The 26,705-nt window shown below is 40.1% G+C and overlaps 1 protein-coding gene across 2 annotated transcripts; it reads right to left on the bottom strand.

Annotated features, from left to right (window-relative positions):
• Positions 1-387: 387 nt before the first annotated feature.
• On the bottom strand, positions 388-26,705 carry aff4 (AF4/FMR2 family, member 4). 2 transcript variants are annotated; one of them, XM_026181172.2, is made up of 21 exons: positions 26,256-26,705; positions 13,827-13,956; positions 10,203-10,970; positions 9,665-9,703; positions 9,441-9,527; positions 9,171-9,198; positions 9,010-9,073; positions 8,756-8,848; positions 7,917-8,061; positions 6,961-7,714; positions 6,671-6,822; positions 6,087-6,172; positions 5,521-5,743; positions 5,076-5,173; positions 4,596-4,659; positions 3,854-3,990; positions 3,402-3,473; positions 3,149-3,242; positions 2,959-3,002; positions 2,599-2,816; positions 388-774 (listed from the first exon to the last, which is right to left on the bottom strand). In XM_026181172.2, exons 2-21 carry the CDS (start codon positions 13,950-13,952, stop codon positions 647-649), a joined length of 3,420 nt encoding a protein of 1,139 aa, XP_026036957.1. In that variant the 5' UTR covers positions 13,953-13,956; positions 26,256-26,705; the 3' UTR covers positions 388-646. The 2 variants fall into 2 exon arrangements, with proteins under 2 accessions (XP_026036957.1, XP_026036956.1); XM_026181171.2 differs by lacking the exon at positions 26,256-26,705 and adding an exon at positions 18,911-19,180.

Here is a 26,705-nt window from a genome sequence, read left to right as displayed (position 1 = left end):
AAAAGAAAAATAATTGAATCAGATATGACCGGTGACTTTTCCTGTAGCTGACATACAAGGCACAGAAATGATAAAGAGAAACCTTCATTTTTAAAGCACCTTTGGTGTTCATGGGAGGTACTTTGGTGAAACAAAGACAAATAAAAAGTTCAAAGCCAAAGTAGCCTAAAAACCAAAGCAGAGTTTTAGTGTATTCATAATAAATAATTCACCCAGTGCTTCCATGCTGAAGAGATTAAAAACATGGCCTTCGAAGATTTCTTAAGAATGCCGATATATGTGTGAAGCCAGGCGATAAGCTCTTCTGACTCCTGCTGCAGTTTGGATGCTTCTCCCTGTGTGGTGCCGTCGAAGGTGAGAGATGCTCTAAATTGCTCAGTGTTGGTATTTTTGTCTTGGTTTTTTTTTTTTTTTTTTTTTTTGGCAAGCTGGTGTAGGAAATGGACACAGTGTTGGAGATATGTCTGAGAAGTTCATCACACGTGTGTGTAAATGGAGGACCAGAGGAGGGTTGTGTTTGTGTGGCTGTCTTTTTTGAGGGCATGCGTGCGTGCGTTTGTGTGTCTGTCTCTGAGCAGATGTTGCCAAACACAAGAGGCTGAGGTGTGGGTGTGTGGAAAAGCAGCTTGCAGGGAGTGAGTCCTCGCTAGGGACTAACTTTTGCATCCAAGCGCAGCCAGTGGAGGCCCTGCCGAGTGTAACGCACCAGTTCTGTCATGCTGCTGGTGTTGAAAATCAGAGGTCCCATAACTTTGTCCAACTCTGTGAAGAAGTCTGGAAAAGAGGGAGAAAGAAAGCGAGTGAAAGACTGGTTAATAAAATGACAGAAGACTGATAAATTAGGTCCTATTACCAACCAGACCACACAGAGTTAAGTGCAATCAAGGGTTTTAACGTACACCAATTGTAGAGACAAAAAACATTTTCACAATTTGTCACATTTGTCAACATGTGTGACGGGAAAAACCAGCCAAAGGACACAGACTGAGAATCCCAGCTGCACACAAAAACAGCCAAGCAATGAGGCAATCAAGAACAGCCCGATGTTTAAATGTTTCCAATGTTTGTTATCTTCACTCTCCACAAATATCTCAATACTAAGTCAAAAAAAAAAAAAAAAAAGGGAAAAAAATCTGATTTATTGAAGATTTAATCTGAGGCATAAACTGCAAGAAAAAAGACAAAAAACTATTTGGCCTCAAATCCTCGTCCAGCAAACCTCTCAACTATGAGGGGTAAACCCCAAAATCAGCGCGCGCACACACACACACACACACACACACACACACACACACACACACACACACACACACGGCGGTGAAAACTGGCCAGACAGCTAGGGAAAATTGTGCACTTAGTGATGCTGCTGACTTTTCCATCTTTAGATTGTGGCGATAACGTTGTGTGGGCTGTGGACGATCGAGGGTTTCTTGTAAACGCAGTAGTTTTTAAATCAGAAGTTCAGTCAATCACAAACATACTTCGAGCTATGAAATTTGCATTATTACTATATTGCAATGATTCGAATTCAAAAAACAGTTTGACATCTGTAAAAAAAATGAAAACACATTTTATTTATAGGTAGATAAATAAAATCCGTTTTTGCACATTAATCTAGAACACAGATGTTAGATTGTGGGCCAGATACGGCCCACTTTGATCTTAAGTGGGTCAGAACAGGGAAACTCCCCTTTCCATCATTGTAAAGAACTTTAACTACACATTTACTCTCTGTTATCTTAATATATTCAGTTCTTTTTAAAGTTGCTTAGATAGCACCAATTCACAACAGTCACCCATATTATATTAAAATATGTACTATTAAGTAATATAAGAAAAAGAAGTGCAATCTGAAGAAATGTTGCTCTAGTAAATGACACGTCTGTTGGCACGACCTAAGTGTTCTGGTAGCTCATTGCCAAGACTCCTGTATATTTATAAAATATATAAAAGCTCTAAAATAGAGATGAGAGGAAAGAAACGTTGAAAAAGAGGCATGCTAGGATCGTCTGATAGCAAATTAGTCCTATTTGAAGCCGTTTTTAAACTTGGAAAGAGCCCAAAAAAAGCCCCCCCCCCACAAAAAAACCCAAAAACTAACAGTACATTAACCATTTAAAAAAACAAAACTATCTGCTTTTTTACTTTAAATAAATAAATAACAGGAAAACAGACCGAACAAACTCATTGCCTTTATGGTAAACAGATCTCAAGGCCTACTCTGTGACAGGAAAAACACTTCATTACCAAAACATTTCTGCAACCAGGGCAAATAAAACCTTCAAATTAGTCATAAAATGCAGCTGGGGAAAAAAATTCAACAAAAAATGGTCTGCATGCTCGATCAGCCAACCTGCTGCCCATTTGTATAGATCTATACTCAAATCTCTTTACACAGTGGGTGCAAATACTGCTGGCAAACATCTATGAAAAACCTTACTGCTGCTGCTGAGCTATTAAAGATGTAGAAAATAGCAGCTCAGGATATATAGTTCTAGATCCCATCTGTGTTTGCTTTTAAACATAAATTTAAAAGTCCAGAACAAAGACCATATGTCTCTTCCTTTTAACTAACAAGCAAATCCTTGTGTCGTATACCTTTTTGCTCTTTAGATAGTTGCTCAGCCTGGTCCCAGACCTCGGTGGCGTACAGGAAGTTGGAGGTGACCTGGACATAACTGGCAGCCATCTGGTGGATCCGCTGAGGTATGGTCACAGACGAGCTAGTGCTGCTGGTACTGCTGACTGCTGAGTAGCCACCCGCTGTGCCCGGTGAGAGTTTGGGAGATACTGGAGAGGGCATACCTGCCGTCTTACTGCATCAGGAAACAGAAGCAGACATGGCAATGAGTTTCCTGGCACTGTGAGGGAGAATCTGGGAGTCACTTGACAGAACAGCAAATAAGAACCTCTCCTTTACTTTATACATCAAAAGATGTAACAGAGGATGTGACTTACTTTCCCATTCCAGGAGAGGGAGCTTGGGTGTTGCTCAAAGAGTTCTGGAAAATGAAATAAGAAGAACATTATGCACACACAGAGGAAGCATGTTACATATTCACAGAGAAAAACGTCTTTCGTGGAATTTTACTGCACGTCTTTGGTTTTGAAGGTCTGCCAAGGAAATAAAGTTAATAATAAAAAGTACCTTTAGGTGTTCGGTGAGTGTTTTAGAGTATTTTAGAGCGCTGTCTTTTCTCAACTTGAACAACCGCAGGTAGAGAAGAGACTGGCATCGCAGGCTGGAAGCAAAAAAGGATAAATATTGATCTAAACTAAAGAAAGAAGCAACAAATATTTGAAATGTGTGGAAAGTTTAAGTTACACGGCCAGGTAATGAGTACTTGGAGTTGACAGCTGAAGACAAGAGTCCACCACCTGATGTTGTTCAGTGTACTCACCACAGCACAGCTAGCCTCTTGTCTGCTGGAGTAGCATCTGGGGCCATGTAGCTTTTTAACTTCATAGTGTATCTGGATGCAGAGATAATCAAGAGCTCAAGTTTTTAGGAGAAAAGGATTGAAGCAAATTAAGCACCTCCTTAAATATTGTACTTTTTAAAGGAGCACTCCATCCACTAAGTATCAAAACCCATGCAGCAGAGGCAGAGAGTTGTTTGTCAAAGCCTGGTGCTCACATTACCCACAATGCAAATCAACCATTAGCGTGGTGTGTTATGCAACTTGTGCCTCATGCAGCCCTGAGGTGCTTGGCCTTTGGCACAGAGATACAGGTTTTGTTTTTGTTTTTCTTGAACAACTACGTCCTCATATGTAGTGGTTCTCACCAGTGGAGGTCTCCTTTAAAGTGTAATTCTGCTGACAGTGATAAACACAGCTATGGCTGCCCTTACTTGATAAGCTCCACCGTTTCAGCATACATGGGGAAAGGAGACTTTGCCTCCTGAGCGCTCTTCTCCAGCGCGTTACCACATTCAATGAAAGACACCACAGCATCCAGATAGAAAACCGCCTTGTCAAAACGGTCAAACTGCAAAGGAAATTAAATAAATAAATAAAGAGGACACATAGTGATTAAATACTACCCACTCTTTTGAGACTGGGAGGACAAACTACCTTCACATGACAATAATTTGACATGGTTTTGGTCAGTAACATTAGATAAGTGACATGGTTTGAATATGACCTGGTTGGGATTGCATAAACTGATCATATCACTGAAATAATATTATGCTGATGTAGCTTATGATCCTGATTTTGTGTTTAGAGAGAAAAGAAGAAAACAGCAACTAAATAATTAAACTTTGAGTAAGAATAAGATAATCCAACAGAGATGGCTATTTTGTAATGCAAGTGTACATAACAGATACCAAACAGATCCACCTGCTCATCTACAGTGACCCAGTAATAAAAGCATTTTTATTACCATTTTTAAGGAAATCACGCAGAGCTCAAACTAAAAGCAGCTTTGAAAACTAAGTAAAATTTCACAGTCACCACAAAAAAGTCACTGTGAAATCACTTTCTGCATAAAAGGAAACCTCTTATTATATGTAACATAAAGCTCCATAGAAAATGTCATTTAATGTTTTAAAGTCTTCTCAATTACACCAGTCATTGGGGTTTTGCTCTTACCAGTGCATCTGCATTGTGTTTAAGTTTCTTGGCCTCCTGTAAGTAGTGATCTGCTGAATGGACCCTGAAAGAGAATAATGAGAAGGTTTAACAAATCAAATCATTTAAGTGTTCTTGACACTGTGGCGTGCTTTTTATATCCACTAAACGTAGAAACTTGGAAAGAATGTCATAAAAAAAGTCTCTTAACTCCTGAAATAGCTCTTATCTCATTAAATCAAAATGTGAAGTGAAAAGGTAGGAAAATAAGAAGCAAGACTATGTTGTTGCGTTACCACGGCATTAAAAAGGCAGCGATTCCCAGCAGAGAGCCTTTTAAAATGGAAATTAACATAACTTTTCTGGCATGCAGGCACATCTATTCATGACCTCCCCAACCTCCTGCAGCTTTATGCATCAAAGGCAACTCTAGATCCCCACAGCAGTTCTTTCTCTGTGCCCCGCTGAGGGGTTATCCACAGTGGAAAGAGCTCCTCTTACCTGTCCTCAAACACCAGCTTGGATCTCTGAGACTTGGAGCCGTCTGTGGAGAGCGGGGGCACAGCCAGCTGGTTATCGCAACCCTTTGAGGATTTCTCCTGCAGAGAAGTATGGGGAAAATAACATTTAGGGAAAAATAAGCTTTTTTTTAAAAAACAGACTTGCAGAACAGGACAGAGTCACAACAAGTTAGAGGTTGGTCTTATACAAATGTAAAACAATCCCACCAAAAATCAGTGATTATGTTATAGTTGTAGATACACACTGCAAGCCATGACCTTTGCTACTCCCTTTCTACCCTCAACGACAACTTCCTCCCCACTCCATGCATGCTCTGGTATTTAAATTGCTCAGGGAAAAACACTGCACAACTGGCAAGATGAAAGTCTGCCCTATCTGCAACATTTGATAGGTATCAGAGATAACAAAGGCTTCTCATGCCTACCTTGCAGTCACGTGTGCTGCGCCCTTTTTCCTCTCCTTTTCTATGTTTGGAGGTGGAGCTGCCCTTGGTGCTGTGGCTCCCTTCTTTTCCACTTCCTGTCCCGCTGGACAATGACGTGGAGGACTGGCTGACTGTCCGCTTTCGACTGGGATGCTCTGCCTTAATTGTCCGCATGGAAGGAGAGGGGACTGGCTCCTCTTTCTTTTCCGAAGACCTTTTAGAACTGAGTGGGATTTAAATCAGTATTTCATTATGCATTGTGTCAAACTAGGCTCAACATAAAACATTAAAACTAAAAAGTTAAATATTAACATTTCATGTAATTATAAACAAAGAATGCAGATATGGAGCATAATGGCTAACAGGTACAGCTTGAAGGGGCTCAGATATAATAATAAACTCACTACATTAAGCTGTTATGATGCTCATTAGAATTTACAGGGTTTATTTTGTCTTTTGTGTGATTATCGGAAAAGGCAAAATTAACTACTACTGTCACATTAGGCTCCTGGCTTACAGAGGGTTTACTGGTAATGATATTCAGGACAAAAGCTAAGATTACTCACTCTTTACTGCTGCTTTTATGATGGGATGTAGATTTATCCTCTAGCTTGATCCGCTTGGTCTCTGGCTTTGTGCCTTCCTCATTAGTCTAAAGAAAGATGAGAGAGAAAAATAAAAAGCAGGGTGCATTAAAGAAAAAGTCAGATTTAATAATAGGTTACACGCCTCCAATTATTATCGGAAGACGCCAACTCATGCAGGTATAGCTCAACTATGCCAGCTCACTGTTATCCTAAATGACTGTTACATTCCAAAATATCCAGTCACAAAGATTTTAATTCTCCATCTTTGGTAGTTGTGTGGCTATGATTAAAGTAAAATGCACAGTCATCTAACAGCGCTAAATCCAGGTCTGGATCTCAACCAGAATGTAGTCAATTGTTCTTTGGCTCAAATGCACTTTCTTGCTTTAATGGAAATCTGTCTGTGTGCTATTCCAAGAGATGCTATACGGGGGGGGGGGGGGGGGGGGGGGGGGGACCTTAATAAGTGAAAGGGATACTCAATAACAAGCTTTTCTATTTTACTTTGCTTTCAAGTAGAAATACAATGTATTTCTTACAAAAAGCACTGAAATTTGCTCTACCTTGTGTTTCCTCTTGGCCTTGCTTGAGCTTTTCTCAGAGCTCTGTTTGCTGAAGTCTTTGCTGTCCCTGTCGAGAGAGTCTTCCCTCTCCACTTTTATCTCTGCAGGTTCCTTGTAGGGCCGCCCTGGGATTCTGGACAGCAAGCTGAGATCTATGGGAAACAGGAAGGAAAAGGGTAGGGTATGCTTAATTTGGTTCAAAGTAAAGAAATCCCTTTGGTTCAGTGCCCACTACACCTTGACATATTTCTCTGGACTTTTTACAAGACTTGCGAGCAGTTTCGACTAACCTATCTTGACTAATAAAACTTGCTGCTGAGGCTGTCTTGCAGGGTAGCGGTCCTCGGGGTCACTGAGAGGAGACAGCAGCCCTCTCTCTTCCCCAGGCGAAAAAACGCACACGGGTGTCCTGATACTCTCTGTGTACTTGGGTGTCTGGGATGAGGACGGGATGCTGTCGTTTCCTTCGGAGTCTGATGATGAAAAGTCTGTGTCAACAAATTCACGAGATTTCTGAGAAGTCTTGGTTGCTGCCTTGGGCTTGCGCTGGGCTGCAGTGCTGGAGGGAGTAGTAGTGGGCCTCGGCGAGGATTTGGGTTCTTTTTTATTGCTTGGTTTGCGTGAACCCTTCGTAGCAGCTTTGGGCTGATGAGGTGGTATCTCTGGAGCCGGCTCACTCTCCACTCTCAGACCTCCCTTTGGTTCCTCTACCACAGGAGGCTTCTCAGATTTTTTAGGCTGCTTTTTACCCACTCGAATACGTGGATTTGTGCCACCCTCGCTCTGTGCGGGTGACTTTTGCCGGCCACGGCCACCTTCTGCACCTTTCTGGGCTGCCCGCAGGTCCCTGCTTGGGGTGGGTGCTGCTGAATCTTTTGACCCCCCTCCTTGGCTACTATAGCTGCGCCCTGAGCTGTTATCTCGGCCATCTTTCTTGAATTTGGGTGGGACGTTATTGTTGTCCAATGGGGATGAAGGTGAGGACTGCTTGGCTTTCTTGAACCAGTTGTCCAACTGCCACTTGTTTGCCATGGGTTTTTCAGGCTGAAGGGGCACAGAGGGGAGCACAGAATTAGGAAACAGTCTCACTGATTGAACTCCTAACAAAATATAAGAGTCTAGAAGAAAGTACCATATAAATATTCAATCCAAAAAGAGAAGTGGACAGTGTGAAAACTGGTTCATACAATCCTTAATCAACCAAGCGGTATTACAGCTCTGTATAAAGTAACTGAAAAATTATTACTTCAGGGGAGGCAGGCCGTGGTTGCTCGTTGGCTTCGCTGTCTGTCGTGCTGCTTTCGCTCTCGCTGTCAGAGCCCGAGCTGCTCTCTGAGCCACTATGGCTGCTGGAGTCGTCCCTTGATTGCTCAGCTGCTTCGCTGTTATTGCTGTTCAATAGGAGAGCATTAAACATTGTCATTGTGGTGTATGAGCAAACATCTATACCTCCACATAAAGATTTTAAGTGATCAATAATGGTATTTTACGGTCGAGTCACTAAAAACCTGTGTATGTTGAGATTATTCGTTACCGCAGCAAAAATCTGAATACTTATGTATGCATTTTTCAGGGTTTAGAATCAGTCAGCATAAGGCTATTAATGCAACCTGTGTAGTAGCTGCTCAAGAGTCCTTGGGTAGTTCATAGGTTTCGATGCTTTAACTGTCAAGCCACAAGGTGTGCATAAAAACCCCAAGATTTGCATTCTCTGTCTTTCTCCACACACTCAAAGCAGCTTTGTTATATATTCAGTTTTTAAAAAAAAGTGTGTGTATGTATGTATATATACATATACACATATACACATACACACACACACATATACACACACACACACACACACACTTTGCATCCAGCAGTACAGCAAAAATATGGTTTTATATTTCAGGCATCACTATGTCATCAAGGTGCAGTTAACACATAAAGACAAGACACAAAATGGCTGAAAAAGAAGAAGAAAGCTACTCGAGCTGTGAAGTTTTTCTTTCAAGATTGGGAAAATGATTCAAAGTTAAAACAGTAAGTCTCAACATAGGACTTAGATAAAACTTAAGGACTTAAAAAATGTTTTCTACAGTTTACCTTGCTGATGTGTTCCTTGAGGCATTCTTGGCAGAGTCCTGTTCTCCATCACTGTCCTCACTGCTGCTTAGCCTTAGGTCTTCCTCCAACCTACTGAGATACGGGAATCATTTGTTATTCTTTATATGTCGCCACAGTCGTTTGGAGTTACTGTGATTACTTTTAGCTTCTTAACTCAAATATTTATTGTTCAACTATTCCACTCACTACTGACAAGAAAAGAGAAAAAGAAGGTTCAAAGATGAAGCACTTACGTGGGCTGGTCATCGCAAGTTTTGGCTTGGTGGCTACTCGAGCTCTTTGATGAACTGCCTCGCTCTAAAACACACATAAAAAGATTTATATGTATTGATTGAAAGCCTAGAACATATGCATTTAACTTTACTTCACTATTTTATGTGTGTGTAATACTCACTGTGCCCACTTGGAAAAGGATGAGTATCCTGAAATTAAAAAGAGGTGTTAACTTATTTTCATGAATCTCTGCGTTATTATATGACTTTGCATTCATGCGAAAGATGCCATGATACATTCAATACAAGCAGTAAGTAACAAGTTGACTTATCACATTAAGTAACCTTCCAAAAAACCCTCCTTTTCTTGTCTTATGCAAGGTTTGATTCATACAAATGGAAATAGTTCATCACAACGCAATCACATTAATCAAACAGACACTGCTGCTGACCTTGGTGGGGAATGGAAACTTGGAGGGCTCTGTTTTACAGGGAGTGTGGATGGCCGTCAAAGGAGGGGGCCATGACTGAGTCATTTCCTGAATTTAAAAAAGAGAGAGAAAAGAGAAGGGAAAAAATCCATTAAAATTAGCTTTAAGGTGTGAGTAATCTTGATGGTTCATTCAATTATTTGAAGCAGATGGCTTTTCTATGAAAATGAGAGTTGTGTCTGTACCTTCAGAATTTCGTCGACACAGTTGGCATCACCGGATCCCTAAAGACAGAAACAGCATGCTTATGAGACGTATAAACAACACGATCTCAGTACAGCATGTGTGAGGTGGCTTCCATTTTGAGCCCTATTAGTCATCCTATAGGCATTTTCTGAGAACTAGGAGTTCATTCAGACCATGTGTAACAAGCTGAGAGGTCCTTCAACGTAATCATTACATCATTAAATCAAACACATGCCACTTCTCTGACATAGTAAGCTATAAATTCTACACAAGCCGTTGGTAGGTCGTTTCTAATGTACAATCAGGGTTACACCAGAGGGACACCTCTTGTTTTGAGTCAAGGCAGAAATATATATATTTCTGTGGGTCTAAGAGAAAATGAAGGAATGATCACAGCATGCAACATTCAAAAAGGCATCTGCCTTAAGAGAGACTTCAAAAAGCTGCTCTTGAGGTGATATACAAACAAAGAGCACATTCTTTAAATAGTCAACATACCAGGTTCACAACAGCATGAGATTGAGACTCAGGTCTTACCTCTACAGGTTGGGAAGGGATCTTAAGTTTGGCAAGCTTGGACTTCATCTCTCCCACAGTGCTGCTATGCGACTGTCCAGTGTAGCTTTCCGCTTGCGAACTCTTAGGTTCTGCTGTTTCCTGGCCATCCATAGGCCGCACATAGGCTGTTGGTTTTTGCAGCATTGTGCTGGGCTTGGACATGAGAGATGGGGGAAAGGCCTGACTTGAGTGCTGTCCACTGGGGAAGGACGTGTGAACCCGTGAAGGTGAGTCCCAGTTGGCCTCTCTGTCTCGCGGTGACTTTGAGCGGTAGCGGTCCTTGTTGTGATGCTGCTCAGCAGACAAAGAGCTCCGCGAGTGACTACTGGAGGAACTTAGAGAGCCCTTTGCCGGACTTGACATGTGTGACTTCGAGTGATCGGAACCTCCGCTGTGTTTACTTGACTTTTTTTCCCGCACCTCCCCTCTCTGGCTACTGTTGCTGCTGCTGCCTCCGTTGCTCCTCTGGCTGCTGTGCCCGCCCTGGAGTCCTGAGCGTTTCTGGGACTGGGATGAAGATCCGCCCGCTGCGGGGCCAACAGGGGTCCACTTACTGCTCTGGCTGCTGCCGCCACACCGCTGGTCCCCACCAAACAAAGGTGGACCCGACTTCTCCTCAGAGGAAGACGAGCTGTTGGATGGTTTACTATTAAGTTTTGGAATGGTGTCACCAATTGGCTCTTTCATTTCGTCGTAGTTGCCCAGCATGCTCTGAATACGGCTGGACAGTTTATCTTCCTTGCTCACCTGCAGAGTGAAGCAGAGACAAACAAACAAAGAATAATTATTGTGGAGAACACGAGTGAAAAGAGGGAAAGCAGAGAAAAGAGAAGTTGTTCAACATTTGAGGTAAAGGCGCTCAACCAAAAACAGAGGCGCAGTGAGAGGCCTAAACACAAAGTTCACTTTTTCAGACTGAGCCCAGATCTGTCCAAACCCATCTGCGAACACAGTTACGCTCTGCCCAGACACCCACCACAGAAGATAATCAATCACTGTAAGGCCACGAGTTCCAGCCGACCTGTTTGCAATCAGCCCGTGACAAAAGTCTGTGTAGAGTATCCAGTTTCACACGTAGCCTCACGCTTCAGTTTTGTTTGACAGAGTCACACCGAGGGTGAAGAAATACTAGCCGTTATCTGCAGCAGGAAATGTAACTTAGCTTGGTCATAACGTGCACTCCACTACCTCCGGTCTGCGCTGCCTGGCTCACATATGCGCAGCTAGGTATCACCTATTTTTCTTAATGGCTGTTGGTTTCGATTTTGTTTTAGGCTGTTTTGTTTTGAACAACTGCACTGTTGCTTTCACATAACACACCATTGTTGCGTTATGTTTAACTGAGGAAATTTCTGAGAGGAAAACCTTCAGATTGTAACTCTGTCAAAGCTTTTTTTTTCTTTCTTGATAAACAATGGTGTATAGTGGTTGTTCAACTGCTGAAACTTTCAGAGGAAACCTCCAAGATGACCACAGGAACACTTTTCACCTTTTGGTTCCTGTGTGACAAAAACACTTAGTCCTGCAGCAGTACGGTCTTTAAAGCAGAAATAAATAACTTCAATCATTCACACTTCAACAATAACAAGCTACAAAGAACAAGCCGCTGATTGCCATCTCTTCAACATTTCTTCTGCCATTTTGTGATATCCGATAATAACAGCCACAAGTTTTTGTTTTTAATCTGACACACATTTAATTTGCCTATTTTTCGATGCAGACAAATGTTCTTAATAGATTTTTAATTTGCTGAGTCACTTTGGCTTTTTCGGGTCCAATTATATCCTGGTACCGTTAGGGTGAAAGCACCTACCCCGTCATATAATTTGAGGGATCCCTGATTTTTATTTTTATTTTTTAAGGAGCCTTTCTAAGTGAAAAGAACATGAAAAACAATATGCGGCTTCATAGATAAGCTTTTATTCTGTGCCGCTGAGAGAGTGCGTGAACTCTATGCCATAAAAATGTTACTGCTGTGCTGGTCTACATCTGGGAGGGCACAGCTGCAGCTGCGTGCACACATGGCCTTTAATACAGAACACTAAACTTCCACTTAGTGGAGCATGACAGAGGAGAGAAAAGTCAAACTAAAGCTTATATAAGACTCGCACAAGTAGAGAAAACTCTATTGGACAGACTTAAGCAGTTTGCTTGTTCCAAAATTCTGCTCTGATACTGCAAAGACTGAACACCATCTTGTTCTTAAACATAGTATCAAGTGTGTGAAAACAGCAGATCACAATGTACAAGGGTGAAAAGCTTCTTCCTTTGTAAAGGTCAAGGAGTTTTCCATCTTTAATGTCAGCTTTTTTATCTTTGTTGTGGCCCAAAACACTCCTCACTTACCTCTGGTGGCTTTTCAATTCCCAACCTGTCAGAACACATTCCTCACTGCCTCTTTGATGGCCAGCTCGAGCTAAAGAGAGAAGCCACTTACATCTGCTCAAATCTGGTTAGTGGCAAAGATTAGACCAATACAGAGAACTCAAATCCTCTTTACAATTATATTGGCCGGGCAGGAGCCTGAAGCTGGCTGGCCTACATCTATGTGTGTCTGCAAGCACAAGAGGAAGCTCTGCAAAGAGGAGGCATGTTTTCTGGTCTTTAGTTTGCTTTCAACAACTGTAATGCCAAAAAGCTACCCAAAGCCAGGTGTTTTTAAACTGTGCTGTATTTAGTGCAGAGTTGGTGAACTGCTCACAACTATCTGACAAGTATGTAACTCAAACCTCAAATCTTTGTAGAAACATTTGCGCTTTTAATCCATAATTATGATTAGAACAAACACTGCACACAAACCTACCAATTTCCTCTTGAAATCGATGTTGCTGGTGTTCCATCTACTTTCTTAAATAGATAACTATCATATCTGATATCATATCTCACAGTACAATAATATTGAATGGGTTGCATTGTTGTATTTTGTCATGTTTCTCAGGTCTTTGTCTGAATTTCTACGAACATTATTGCTAAGGATTGTCTTATTGCATTGGAGTCACACTGGGTTAAATATGTACACTTGGGTTTTAAGGGGTATTTATTATTTTCTTTTTTTTTTTGGGTTGTATGGAAGCCCCAAACGCAATTTCATTGTTCTTGACAATGACAATAAATAAATAAATACTAAAATACTAAATAATTTGTTTTGGGCGGACAACAACACTTCTGAGAAAAACTATAGACTTCAGGCCTCAATGTGTTTCTCCTCCAACTTGTAATTCAGCTCAGTTTCACTGATACATACTGAGAAAAATAGCCTTAAACTTGCTTTTGGGCTATAGTTCACCTTAGTAACAGTGTTACCTGCCTGACGATCCAGATTAACATTTCAGTTGATGTAAATCTACATTTCTAAATAGTTTAGCTCTTGGAACGTGCTTGTTTAAGCTAGCAAGACTTTCCGAAACAGCAGTGTTGTGCTGAATACTAGATCGCTGTAATAGTGTGCAGGAATTTCCCACATTGTAATTGCTTAATTTGCAGGAACTGATTATTATTATGCACAGTCTGACACCTTGCATTTCCAGTCACTGTTACAGACTCCCTTAATATTACTAACCACTTAGGTGCTAGATAAAGTGAACGTGAGTTGAACAAACTTACCACTTTGTAGGGTTCGGGGAAGAGAGGGGAATTTGCTGGGAAGGCCTCTCCTCCTCCCTGCTGGATTTCTTGATTTCGCCTTTCTCGTTCTTTCATTCGGAGCACATTCCGGTCCTCACGGTTCATGTTGCTATCAACACAGAAGAATAACAAGGTAACATAATGAGAAGAAATAATAAACAAACAGCGTATGTCTTTGCTGAACACGGATGCCTGCAGGGGCAGTATATTATGAAAATGAGATCTCGGAGACAAGTGCGGAAGAATTAAGCAAACATATAGTCTTGTTAAAAAGTCAGCTTGGAAAAATAGAAATGGTCAGTTTTTTTCTCTTCTTTTTTACCCTTTACCATTTAAAAGAAAACAAAACAAAAAAAAACAATAAAGTCACAACAACTATTGAGAAAGATCACACTACCGCTGTGCTCTGCTTTGACTCATTGTTAGCACAAACATAACTGTCATTAGTGAAATCCCACACGTATCATAAACAGGGGAAGTTGTGACCTATGGAGAAAGTAGGTTCTAATAAGCTTAGCCTAGTCTAGACACTGTGCAGTACCCTACTTCATCTGCAAATAATCTCCTTGTACAGATGGTCAGCACAATTTGCCCCCAGCTGAAACTACCAATTCAATGTTTTCACACAGTGAGAAGGCTGCAGTTTACATACTTTTTATCTCAAAACATCAACAGTTGCAGGAAACGTTTGCGAGCACTTTGTTATTTATGATTGAGATCTGGGTAAATCCAAAGGGTACAAATCAATCTGACTGAACCACTAACATGTTTAAAAAAAAAAAAAAAAAAAAATGTAAATAAAAACTTTGAGAAGGTTATCAAAAACAATTTAACTTCTTTTCTAACAGCATCTAAAAAAGCAAATGTTGCACTGATGGATCTCAGATGTCGAAGATGGTCAGCTTGATCACCAAGCGTTTGACAATTACGTCAACAGTTTAGCTTATTTTCCTCTTAATGTATTCAATAAAAACACTACCGGTATTACCTGCAAATTCAACTCAACCTGCCCCATTACTGTTTTAAGTACACATCTCTGTTAATTTAAAAAAACAAAAACAAAACACACCCCAACATATACAAAACAGACACAAAAGGTTAGTGGTTCAGTGCCTACTTGCAGTCACTAATTACAATGCGTTAAACCATTCATTGTTGTATGCGATCAAGGGTTTCAGTTAGCACTAGTTTGTTTTCTCTTCATGCTGGAAGCTGAAAATAAACTTGAAAGCATTTCTCTCTGAGCGAAAACTGCATTTCTTTTGGTTGGGGAGCACAGTATAGTAGATCAAGTAGTACAGTTTAACCTCTTCCTCCACCTGCTATCGGTTCTTCCTAAACAAGGGGGAGGGAAATCACCCAAAACTAATTTGCAGGTTTCCCTCTTAAAGACTTGGTGTTGTGAGCAATGCCTTGACGATAAATATATAATAAGGTTAAAAAAGCACCACTGAATAAGAAAGGTATACCATTGATAAAAAAAAAAATCTCTTCAATAAAATAATCCTTATGGGATAATAAATGAGACAAAAATGTAATTTTCTGGGAAAAATGCACAACTATAGCGAGGCACAGTGGACAGAGCATGATGGTTTTGGCCAAGTTGCTACCTCAGAGCCTAGATACTTTACAACTACTGATGGATGGTTTAGAAAGTACACTGTGTCCATGACCTAAAGCTTAGGAAAGGATAATGAATGCAACAAGGCGACAACTCAAAAGCATAAGAAAACAAAGATGAGCATGTCGTCCTGACCTTAACCCAAGCGAGATGCCATCCCAAAATTATTAATCAACTAAAACAGCTTTTTGTCATGTCTCATAACATCTATAACAGTCTCAGAACACTTTTATTTTATAAAATGAGTTTGTACGAATCTTACTAAACTTACCAAACTCAAAAGCTCACTTAATTTGAAAAAAACAAACAAAACAAAACCCCAAAAAAACCCCAACAACAACAACAACAACAACAACAACAAAAAACTGTCAGGCTTTTCCAGTGTTATGACTAAATGTGTTAAATAAAGTCATGGAAAGTAAATGTGTTTATTGCAGACTGTGTGACTAAAACGAAAGATCGGGCCACATTTAAGAGCAATCAAATCACAAATTTTTTCTTGTAACCTGCAAGAACCTGATTGCTTTTAAAATATTGGTAATTTTGTGGACTGTGTGCTGGATGTTTGCTTGCAATGAATGACAAAGTTAAAATAGACTGTAATTATCTGCTATGAAACTAGCTGGAACTCACTGGGTCCCCTACAGGTAAATAAACACACCCCGTAGTCTGTGTTTTCCTTCTGAACATAATGTGTATTATTTAATCAGATGAGGAGAAAGTCATAAGGGCAATACCCCTCTGATCGGATGTATGGATTGACACCAGTGAGACAAACATCATTGCGACATGTAATATATCCATGTACACATTATCACGATAACAACTCAGAGCCATTCTAAAACATTACCAAAAATGCTCTGGTAGAGGAGAAATCAGGCACCTCATAGGTGCAGTGAGCCAAAAAAACAAATGTGACTTCCCTCTGCTGTGCACTTTGTTTAACAAAAAGCAACTACAGAGGTTTGAAAATAGAAACAAGCACGCTGTCATCCAGGCGTGTCGCCTCCCGGTTTAAGTCGACAGCTTCAAGCTCTGCCAGTGACAACAATGATTGTAAGGCTGTTGACACAGTGCGATTAAGCAGCAACCATCCGGCCTCCTTGTAGATTCTCAAAACTACACACAGGGTCTTTCTAATCTTTCCCAAGCATGACTAAAAAATGTAAGAAGTGGATGAGAAACTGACTCAACGATGAGGAAATTCTTTATACACAGGGAAGTCAAATGGCGAGAGAGTACACTGGAACCTGAGACTTACGAGGAACTGATGAATCATAAAAAATTAAATTGATAAATAAACTGTGTTACAGACTAAACCTTGTCCCCATATGCTGGTCAAGCTTTGAATGAACTATTAGAAAAGCTCATCAGTTAGTCTAAACAGTAATTTCCCAACCAATCTATTTTTTTTTTTCTTAACACGACCTTTAACCGTTTTATATCATCAACCCTGACATCTATGAGTAATGACAACTCCGACGCATTACTCATAGGAGGTATAGGGATTAATCCACTATGGCTAGGGTTCATTAAGCCACACTTATAAAGAAGCGACTAAGTCAACTTTATTTCATGAAACATACCATTAACATCATGATCACCTCTTGACTTAAAGCACAGCCAAGAACCAAGGCTGGAAATACAAAACCCAAATCCTAGCAACACACTTTGCATGACAAACTTTCTAAAACTGAAGTAGCTATGATTATCATCTACAGATAACATGGCCTCCTGCTATAAATGCTGTCCATAACTTTATTTACATCCATGCACATTTGATTGCTTAGATAAAAGGGTGATTTTAATCTGCTCCAGCAGTATTAGTACTACACGTGTGTATATATGTATATTAGTTTGTTGATGTAATGTGGGTGCGGGCCTGCATGTGTGATTAAGCCACAGTGCTAATTGATCAAAGGCTCCAGGCAGGATCCTTTGTAAACACAGCTCATTTCCATTCTGCCAACTAACTTACCTGAGCTGTTATTTGTTATTATTTGAAAAGGGTGTGACGCTTTAGTATTACGAGAGAAACTCAACAGCCAAGGAGGCTCAACTGTCTTGTTTGCGCCTCCTGGTTGTTGAACTTCTAACATTTCTAATAATTGTTAGTAATAATTGTAGTACGCTTTAATTTTAGACTCTTCCCAAAAAAATCTCATTGACTTTAAAAAAATCAAAAAAAATCAAAAAAAAAAAATCACACTTTCAGAGAAATTACCATGGTCCTATTCACGAAAACTTAAGTTTGGCTTCAGAATAACTGAGAAAGTACTCACTGTACCCAAACAGAAAAAAAGAATGAAAAACAAGTGTTGGTGACATGATATGACCATGTGGCACGTATGTGGTAAGCCTCTGCACTCAATCTGTTTATAGTTTAGTCTTAGACCTGCCTCTAAACGCAAACTAGGCCTCAGGAGTACCAAACCAAGACCCTGATTCTTAATTAAGAAATATGATTAACAAAAAGTTCGAGCAAAACACCATGCCTTTCTGTACACATCAAGATTTTTAAATTGTGAATGAAGAGTAAATCCACAAAATAAAAGGCATGGATTTATTTCTGTAGAAGTGAAACTATTACCGCACACACAGCTGGTTTTCCACAAACAGTTTTGTGTTCAACATGTCCAAGCAACTAAACCAACACTGTGGATGGTGTTAATCATAATTCCTCCAAATCAACCCATCTCTCACGTCACAAGGTATTGTTATTCACTTTCAAACTGAATGAATAATTTTATGACTTACAAAATAAAAGGGTTTTCCTTTCCAATTTGACCTAGGCCAAAAAGAGCGTACTGTATATACTTCTCAGATATCAGTAGCTAAAAGTGCAAGCTATACAAATAAAATGTGACTAATCGAGAATAAATTCAACCACCATTTACTTGTGTTGTGTTCAAAACAAGTAAAACCTTACTTTAAAGTCAAGATGCACATATAGGTGAGCTTTGATTGGCATTTTCCTGACTTACCAAGCCTAAATCCAAACCTTGAGCCACTCCCCTCCCTATTCCAATAAAATAAGATGGATTAACAATAAGAAAAAAAGTTTTAAGTTTAAAGAACATTTATTAATATGAAGGTGTGATGGCCAGCTAGGTTTACTGTAGCCATTCAACACTGTGCCAAACTGAAAAGGTCAAAGTCTGAAGGCAGATCACTCTGTACCTAAATGAATCAGCTCGTATGTCTCGTTCTAAAGTACCACATAACAGTCAGATCTCATCTTTAAAAACAAACAAAAAACAGGGGAAAAAAACCCCCACGATTTTCTCAGTATCACTCTGGGACACAGCCATTATGTAAGGCAAATCAAACATGTCTCATCTGTCATATTCAAGTATTCACAATAGGATAAAGTTATGTGCTTTAGTCTTACCAGACACCAAGCGAAATGAGTAAAGCAGTTAAATAGCTCTGCATTTCTTACCCTGACTGAGAGGCCATGGCCCCAACCACTGAAACATTGGAAAAAGGAGGGGAGGAGGTTTCACAGGATCTCCCAGGAATTCAGAAGTATTCTCGTCATGACTTGTCAGCCTGAATTTCCACACAAACCACCTCCAGTCAAGAAAACCTGACCCCTCTTTTTCAAATCTAGATGTATCTGTGGGCGTCCAGCTGAAAGAATGTGACTAAAGTTTCTTTACTCGACTGGAAGGTACTGTGTATTTCCTTGGAGTGGAGACAATTCTGACTTAGGGAGGGGAGGCGACTGCTTGTTCTCGGGAAATACCATGTTGGCAAACAGCGGGGGTTGGTCACATGCGAGGTGAAGGCTACAGAAAGCAGCAGCAGCTTTTGTTTCTGTTTTGAAGATAAAGCATGCATGAAAAATGAGAAAAGTGAGGTGAAAGAAAGAGGTTAATATTGAATAAATGCGAGGGTATTTGTGCTATTTAAATGTTTGGAGTGAATGCAATAGATAAATTAGGGATAAGAGACCTAATTTCTCATGTCTATTTTTATAGAAGAGTGCCTGATGTTTGACTGAGAGCACTTTAGGCTGATTTTAATCTTTAAACCCCTCAGAAAGTAGCAGAGGAATAATTTAATCTGAGATAACAAAGCAAGGAGCACAAGCCATCAATTTGAAAAGCTTGCTGAAACACTAATAGAAACACAGTTTTGTTTTCTTTTTTAAAAAAAGGGGGGTGACTAATTAAACCTTTAAGGAATCTTAAAAGATCACCTAGTCTTACTGAACCTTTTTACACCCTATTCTTACACACAAAATTAAGAAGGAGTGAAAAATTAAAAAGGGGATTATTGCGAAGGAAATTAATGAGCTTGGCCTTAAGGAAATGATTTCCACAACCGCCATACTGGCCAATTAGAGCATCTACAGGAAAACGGGACTGAAGAAACAGCGAGAAAGGGAATAAATTTCACCTCTCTCCGAGAATGGCACAGTCCACCTCCTCCCATAAAAGGAGATGTTATTTTACACCGCAAAGCCTCTCCTCCAAGTGATGTCACGGCCCTCAGCACAACCCAGCCAATCAGAGCTGCTCTTTCCATCAACAACCTCCCCCCACCCCCCACTATGCCCTGGAGCACAGGGCAAAGCACCCATGCAGCCTGTTAAAGTCACAGCGCTTAGGCATCCAGTATGCTGGGTGTAACAAACATGAGGCTTTTTCAGATGATGACGAAACATGCTGACAAGTGTGGCATCACCGCAAGCTGTGAGGATTTTTATCTGGTACACAAGCTGACAAAATGATGCCACTTGTGTTCTTGACTTTCAGCAGATGTTTATCATTAATCAAGAACATTAAAGGGCGGGCTTTTAGGTACAAGTGTTAAACATTCATTTATTGCTTTCAACAAAAATATATCTGAATTTGATCACATCTTTACAAGGTTTTGCCCTCATTATCTGAGGGTGCTTTGATTTAATTGCAGAGAAATTCAACTTCAATAATCTCATAAATTATGACAGTTTTACATTAATTCTATGCTGACTGTGCCAATTCTTCCCCACACACAATGATGCACGCTGTGCTGTTTGCTTGTGGCGTTATTTAAAGTATTAAAACGAAGGCCGGTCTCCAAACTTTGGGAAACTCCATTTGATGGACTTTATAATAGACACAGCTGATATAAATAGTCATCAATGGATACCAAGGCTGTACAGTCCTGCCAACAGCTGCATGTCTGTATCATCAGGCTTACGCTCTTAGAGATACTGTACTGGCTGGAATTATTTCCCATTCATGCTGAATCTGAAAGCACAGTGTGTTAGTCTGTCATTTCTCAGCACTTCCGGCAATTACATATGCCCTCTACTTTTATAAATAGAAGCAAAGTACTACCCTGGGAGGATTTAATCAATGACCAGGCTCATGAAGTAGAAAATGTTAACAAAAGGTTTACTATGCACATTACAAATGGCTCTAATTTTGTATTAAAAGCTATGAGCTGTATGTACATCAATTCATTTTGGATATTAAAACATAAATATTGCATGTTCAGTGAGTCTTGGTTAAGCAAAACTACAAGTGTCATCGATCATAACTGGTTTCCAGGACTTTACAGCACCTTAGATTGCTCTACAGAAAGTATTCTGTAGCAGGTGCAGATGGACAGCCAGTGCCACCACCACTACCACCCCCAGTGCTTTTGAAGCAAACCTGCTGACTGCAGGAATTCCAGAGGGAGCGTCCATTCAAATGCAGCAAACCTGCCCTCTATACCAGCTGTTTGGTGAGGACTACAGACAAAAATCACATGCAGCTAGGGCAAGAAGACTAAGAAGAAGTGTTGGGAAAAACTGGAGTGGCTTTCAATCACTAAAACATGCAATACTTTTCATTAAGAAAACCCTGCAAGCCATATTTCTGTATCAGCATTTCAAGAGGAAAGAAAAGGGCTTGATTTTCCTTGAGACTTTTATATCAAAGTGCAGATGAGGAATTTTTGAAGAGGGCAGTATCTTAAATTCCCGCTTCAATTAAAAGAATTCAATATTTCTATGTGGCTGCACATTAGCTCCAATTAGCATATCAAAACAAGTCTCGGGTCTTGATTGGCATGTTCTCTAAACAACTGCTTATGTCCTTTCATTAAAGCAGGATTGAAGCATTTGAACTGACTCGCTGCCTGGAAAGCCTCCACTCAGCAGGCGTGCATTATCTGAATAAGAGGGAACTGGCAGCATTTACCAATCACAGGCTCAGTGCTGAGACTGTTGTGCATGTACACAGCTAATTAACTCATATTAATTTAGGAGCTTTTTATGTTTAACATTCAGTAAAGCTGTTTACCAAGAGCAAAACGGTAAATCAGTCTCTTCATGGCACTGTGAAACAGATAAAAAAACAAACAAACACTTAAAATAGTCATTTTCTAAAGCTTTTCTAAAGCTCTTCTAAAGAACTTAGGTATCTAGTAGGCAAAGTAAAGTAGTAGGTAAAATATACACTCTAAAATCTAGAGTAACTCTTACAAACAAAGCTAAAAAGTACCAGGCTCGAAAGCTCATTTGGATTTTACCTAGGTAAACATTGTCACGTGAACTCAGAAACAAAAGAAATGCTCTCACTTGCAGGTTTGACACAGATAACATAATGTTCAGTGTACTTTTTAGGCCACATTGTTAGTGGAACATGACACCCAAGCCTCAGTTATCTTGGCAACATTTCCAAAGGATCTGCGTCATTCAAGCTCTTCAGAAGGCACAACACAAGCCTGTCAAGAGGTTTTTCATTTTTAACCTGCTTCTGATCTATTGTACGATTTTTAACTCAGCAGACTGAGCAGCAGTATACGAATAATATTTAAGCAACATGGATTATACCGCAGAGAGGGAGAGAGAGAGAGAAGAAGCCATTTCGTGAATATGCATTTCATAAGGTTTTAGCTACCCATCTTGAGTCTATCAGACCTTCCTTTAGTGTGATGAAACAATCTACCGAAGAATAAACCATTCCTTAGTCATTTTTTACCTTAAAGAAACTACAATTATCCAGTCAAACTAAATCTTAACCTTTAAAACAGCAAGCACTTTGCAAACTAAAACTGTAACAACATGCAAAGATTTCCTGAAGTTAATAAAAGGTCAAACAAGACTGTAGTTCTCTCTGTGTAATAATTTCCCATCCATCAGTCTCAGCTGTATTACTCAGAGAAAAGTCTGCACTACATCTAAAGCTGAAATGTCTATCACTAACCTCCAAACATCCAATTAAACTCTCTCGTAGCTAGAATAAAGGCTCAGTTGTGGTTAAATGGAGGAGTGAAAACCTGCAATGATAAGCCAATTAACTGAAGTGCTGTCGAAAAATGAATCAGCAAATATTTTTGATAAGGGCACTGAGCGGAAATTTTCGTAATTTCTAATCAAAAATGTGCTGGTTTCAGCTTTTTTGGGTTTCACACTTGTTGATGTGAACATTTGAAGCATCACCAAGGAAATGGGTGTAAATATATACAAAGCACTTTTCAACATTTTATAAAAGAAAGAAAGAACATAAATCCATGAGATTAATCAATAATGAAAATAACTGGCAGCTGAGCCCTAAAATGTAGACAATTATTTATGCAAAATGTTTACATAAGACGCTTAACAATATAAATCTACAAAATCCACATTTTATCTGCGTATTGCATAAATTCATACCTCTGACTCTGGGATTTGTTTCTGTTTCTGTTCCTAATGCATTTGTTATTTCCTTCAAAGCACTTATCCTGCTTAAAACAAAACAAGAAGAACATACTGTGGCAATGAATTTCACTACTATTTGAGACATATTACTGCTGCCACCGAAAAAGACTGAGGCTATTATCGTTCCACTTTAAAAATAGTATTATAAAGCAGTATCTCACAGCACCAATCTATGCCAGATCTGTGAAATGAAATGGCCTTAATGAGCTTCACCTTCACAGGACTGTAAAGCCACATGAGAGTTTAACTCGCATCGCTGAGAACAAAAGCTGAAGAACAGATGCATGAGGTCAGGACACAGTGAGCAGCATATTTCTCTGCTGCGTGAGCAACAGTACTGGGGGATAAAAAGAGAGCTGCTGATGTCTGATTAGATTCGGGCTAATTAAGCTGGCAGACTCAGAAAGAGCCTTCAAACAAGTTACTCTCAACAAGCTTCTCTTTGTACAGGAAATAAGATTTGATTATGAAACTTACAAACCTTAGCTGACCACACAATTAACTTTTACTTTGGGTCAGGTTAAAGAGGAAAAGGTAAATGCTAAAAAGCTGTAACATCTGCACAATGCATAAACCAGACAAGCGCAACACCTTAAAACCATTTCTATCATCAACAGAAGAATAGCTTTTCTCTTTAAAATTGTGGCTAAAGAGGCAATTCTAAGCTTTGGATTAATTTTCCTCAAATGTAGGTGCTCAGATTTGAAATTGTGTACAATGGGCTGCAGTTGAACAGTCTGAAACTAGACATTGCTCACTTCCCAAATATCCAGCCAGCAAAACAACAGTGGAGTACATCAGGAATGTACAATAGGTGTGCCAAAGCCAAAGAAAACATGCATGCACTGCTCTGTCTGGAACAGACAAACAAGTCGCATAACATCTCGACTGAATGTGTGCCCTTCGCCTTGGCCACAGGGGAAACTGTTAAACTGAAGCCTCACAGCAAAACCCAAACAGGAAGTGAAGAGGATTTCACAGTAAGCCGCGTCACCAGTAGCACATTTACACATTACTGCCAACAAGGTGTTTACATCGCTGCTCCAGGAACCCTTTCCCCCCTTTTTAAAGATTCTTTTAAACTAACAAAGCTGGTATCTAGAAGTCATCTAGCCTCAGTTGAATGTCAAGTATGCTTAAGGTTTTCTTTGGTGCTTCGGTGTCCGGAAACCCAAAACAAAGACTATCACATCCAGACAATGTACAGTCACATGCATCAACCTTATCTCTCTGCTCAACACTTTCATTTAAAAACAAAGGCATGACACATATATGAGCTATTTTTAACAGTTTAAAATAGCATGTTTTACCTGGATTAATTTTCTGTCTACAACCTTTGAAGTAGCGCCAACACTTCAGTTCAGCTTTCTAACTTACTGCCATCAACACAGCTCTTCAAGCAAGCCTGGTGATGGCATTATGTTTCAAGCTGCTACTAAGAGTATTTCAATTGTATAGTCAAACAAGTGGGTGACCTTCTGTGTATTAAAATACAGTAAGAGCGCCAACCAAGGGCTACACTGTAGTTAAACTACTTAACAGCGCACACAGAAGAGGTTTTAGCCTTGTACCAGAGGAAAATCACCACGTCGGTGAGACATGAGGTGTAATTTACTAATGCAATAAACTCATTATTTGTTAAAAGCTGTCTGTAATGTAGTCTAGTCATAGTGTATAATCACCTCTCAAAGGTCCATTTTTTGCTATAAAAACCCCAACTTTATTTACTATTTGTTTATCTTCTAGAGTGGAAGCTGGAGTTTCAGACTGCACTATTGCCTGGCATTTTCAGAAAATTATTGAATATAAAACAGCAGTTGTCCTAAACCAGCCAAGTACTGCAGCTCACTCCACTGTATGAGAGGAGGGGGGAGAGTTTTTTCTCTGACATAATTGAATCCGACTGCAATATCAACACTCCTGTTATGTCTACATAACAACAAATCAACAACTGCAACCACAGTTCAAGTACAGCTTTTGCTCCATCCACCATCTGACTAAAGTTGCTGAGCCGGTTCACAGCTACCTGCCGTGAACGAGTTCATGACCTTAGGGCATGAACTCGTCCCCCCTCCCGACTAAGTGCAGCCAACCATAATAAGTCAGTTGGTTGCACTTTCCTTGTCTCCATGCGTCAAGCCCATCCCTCCACATGCGTGCATGAACTACCAGTGACAAGTGTTAAGAGGAACTCTGGACTTATCACGCATTTTCTGGCCCTTCCCCCCTAACTATGGCACGTAAAATGGCTTCCTAGAAAAGCACATCAGCTGATCCTTCGCTCAACCAAAGCATACATTCGGATTAACTGTGCTGCCCTTCTCCCCAGTGTTGATTTTCCATGCAAATAAAGACTTTGACTGGACACAGCAAGGAGTGGCACTAGGAGTTAGTAATACAATAAAGGAGGAGGATACGAACCTAAAACTTTATGCTCGTCGTCACTGTGCGAAAAATAACGAGTATCAAGAGCCAAACGACCATAAACTAGCACAGAAAGTACAAACAAGTAGCACTTATGTCCCATTGTTTGATTCCCCAGATGCTTTTTAATGGAGAGCGAATAGTCTGTATTTCAAATGCAAAGGAAACATAGTATGTTTATCATTTGCACGTGTAGTATCATATAGTTATGCCGCCGTCTGTAAGAGCAAACTTAGGTGTACAAGTTATGTCAGCCACGGATAAACACAAACATCAGTCGTCATGACCTGTTAGCTGCCATGACAGGAACAAAAACATTACTCCTATCACCGCGATATTTTCCCCTACTTCCTTGCATAGAAACGTATAAAAGTAACATCTACCCTTCCCATCCATCGAATAATTAAAGTCTCCTTCCACCAGAACACCAAAGCAGGTACAATGTCTAACCAAATCATTAGCAACTGGCTAGCACGCTACCTACACGACTACCTGCATATCTGCTTTAGCATAACGTTAGCTAGCCGGACCCTGCTAGTAGCGTATTAAGGCTAGGCTAGCTAGCCCTGAAGCTACTGTTTTTTTTTGGCGAAATTCTAATTAGCGTTCACTTCAAATATCAGATACCCTCTAATGCAGTAAAACACCAACTAACGTCTTCCATCAAAGTTGGCATCCTTACCTCTTGTCTTCTTTTTAGGCCCAAACCATTCTAGCTATTGGAAAGCTCTTTTTCTCTTTGTCTTTTCCACTTCCAGTTACACGCAAAACGGATTCAGAAAAAAAAAATGCTCTAACGGCTAAAATACTAAAACCAAGTGGATGGTCTTCATCTTTTCCTTAAAACACGACGACACATCGAGAGGGAAACAAAATAAAAATCATTTTCTCTCGCGTTCATTTTTTGTTACTCCTGAACTGATAGGTAAGACTGCTAGCTAAGTTAAGCAGCCAGCAGGTACCACCACAGACAGGACTGAATGCATGGATGGCAAAGCGGTGGTGCATTTGCGCTGTCGGAAATCTGTCAATCCCACCATCCGACACAGTAAACACTGTCATAAAGTAAATCTTAATTAACACGTCAGCACCGCTGACGATGTCTTTAAAAACACGATTGAGCCTTCTTAGC

Source organism: Astatotilapia calliptera, chromosome 10 (genome assembly GCF_964374335.1).
Source record: "Astatotilapia calliptera chromosome 10, fAstCal68.1, whole genome shotgun sequence".
NCBI lineage: Eukaryota > Metazoa > Chordata > Actinopteri > Cichliformes > Cichlidae > Astatotilapia > Astatotilapia calliptera.
This window is presented reverse-complemented; position numbering and strand designations above follow the sequence as displayed.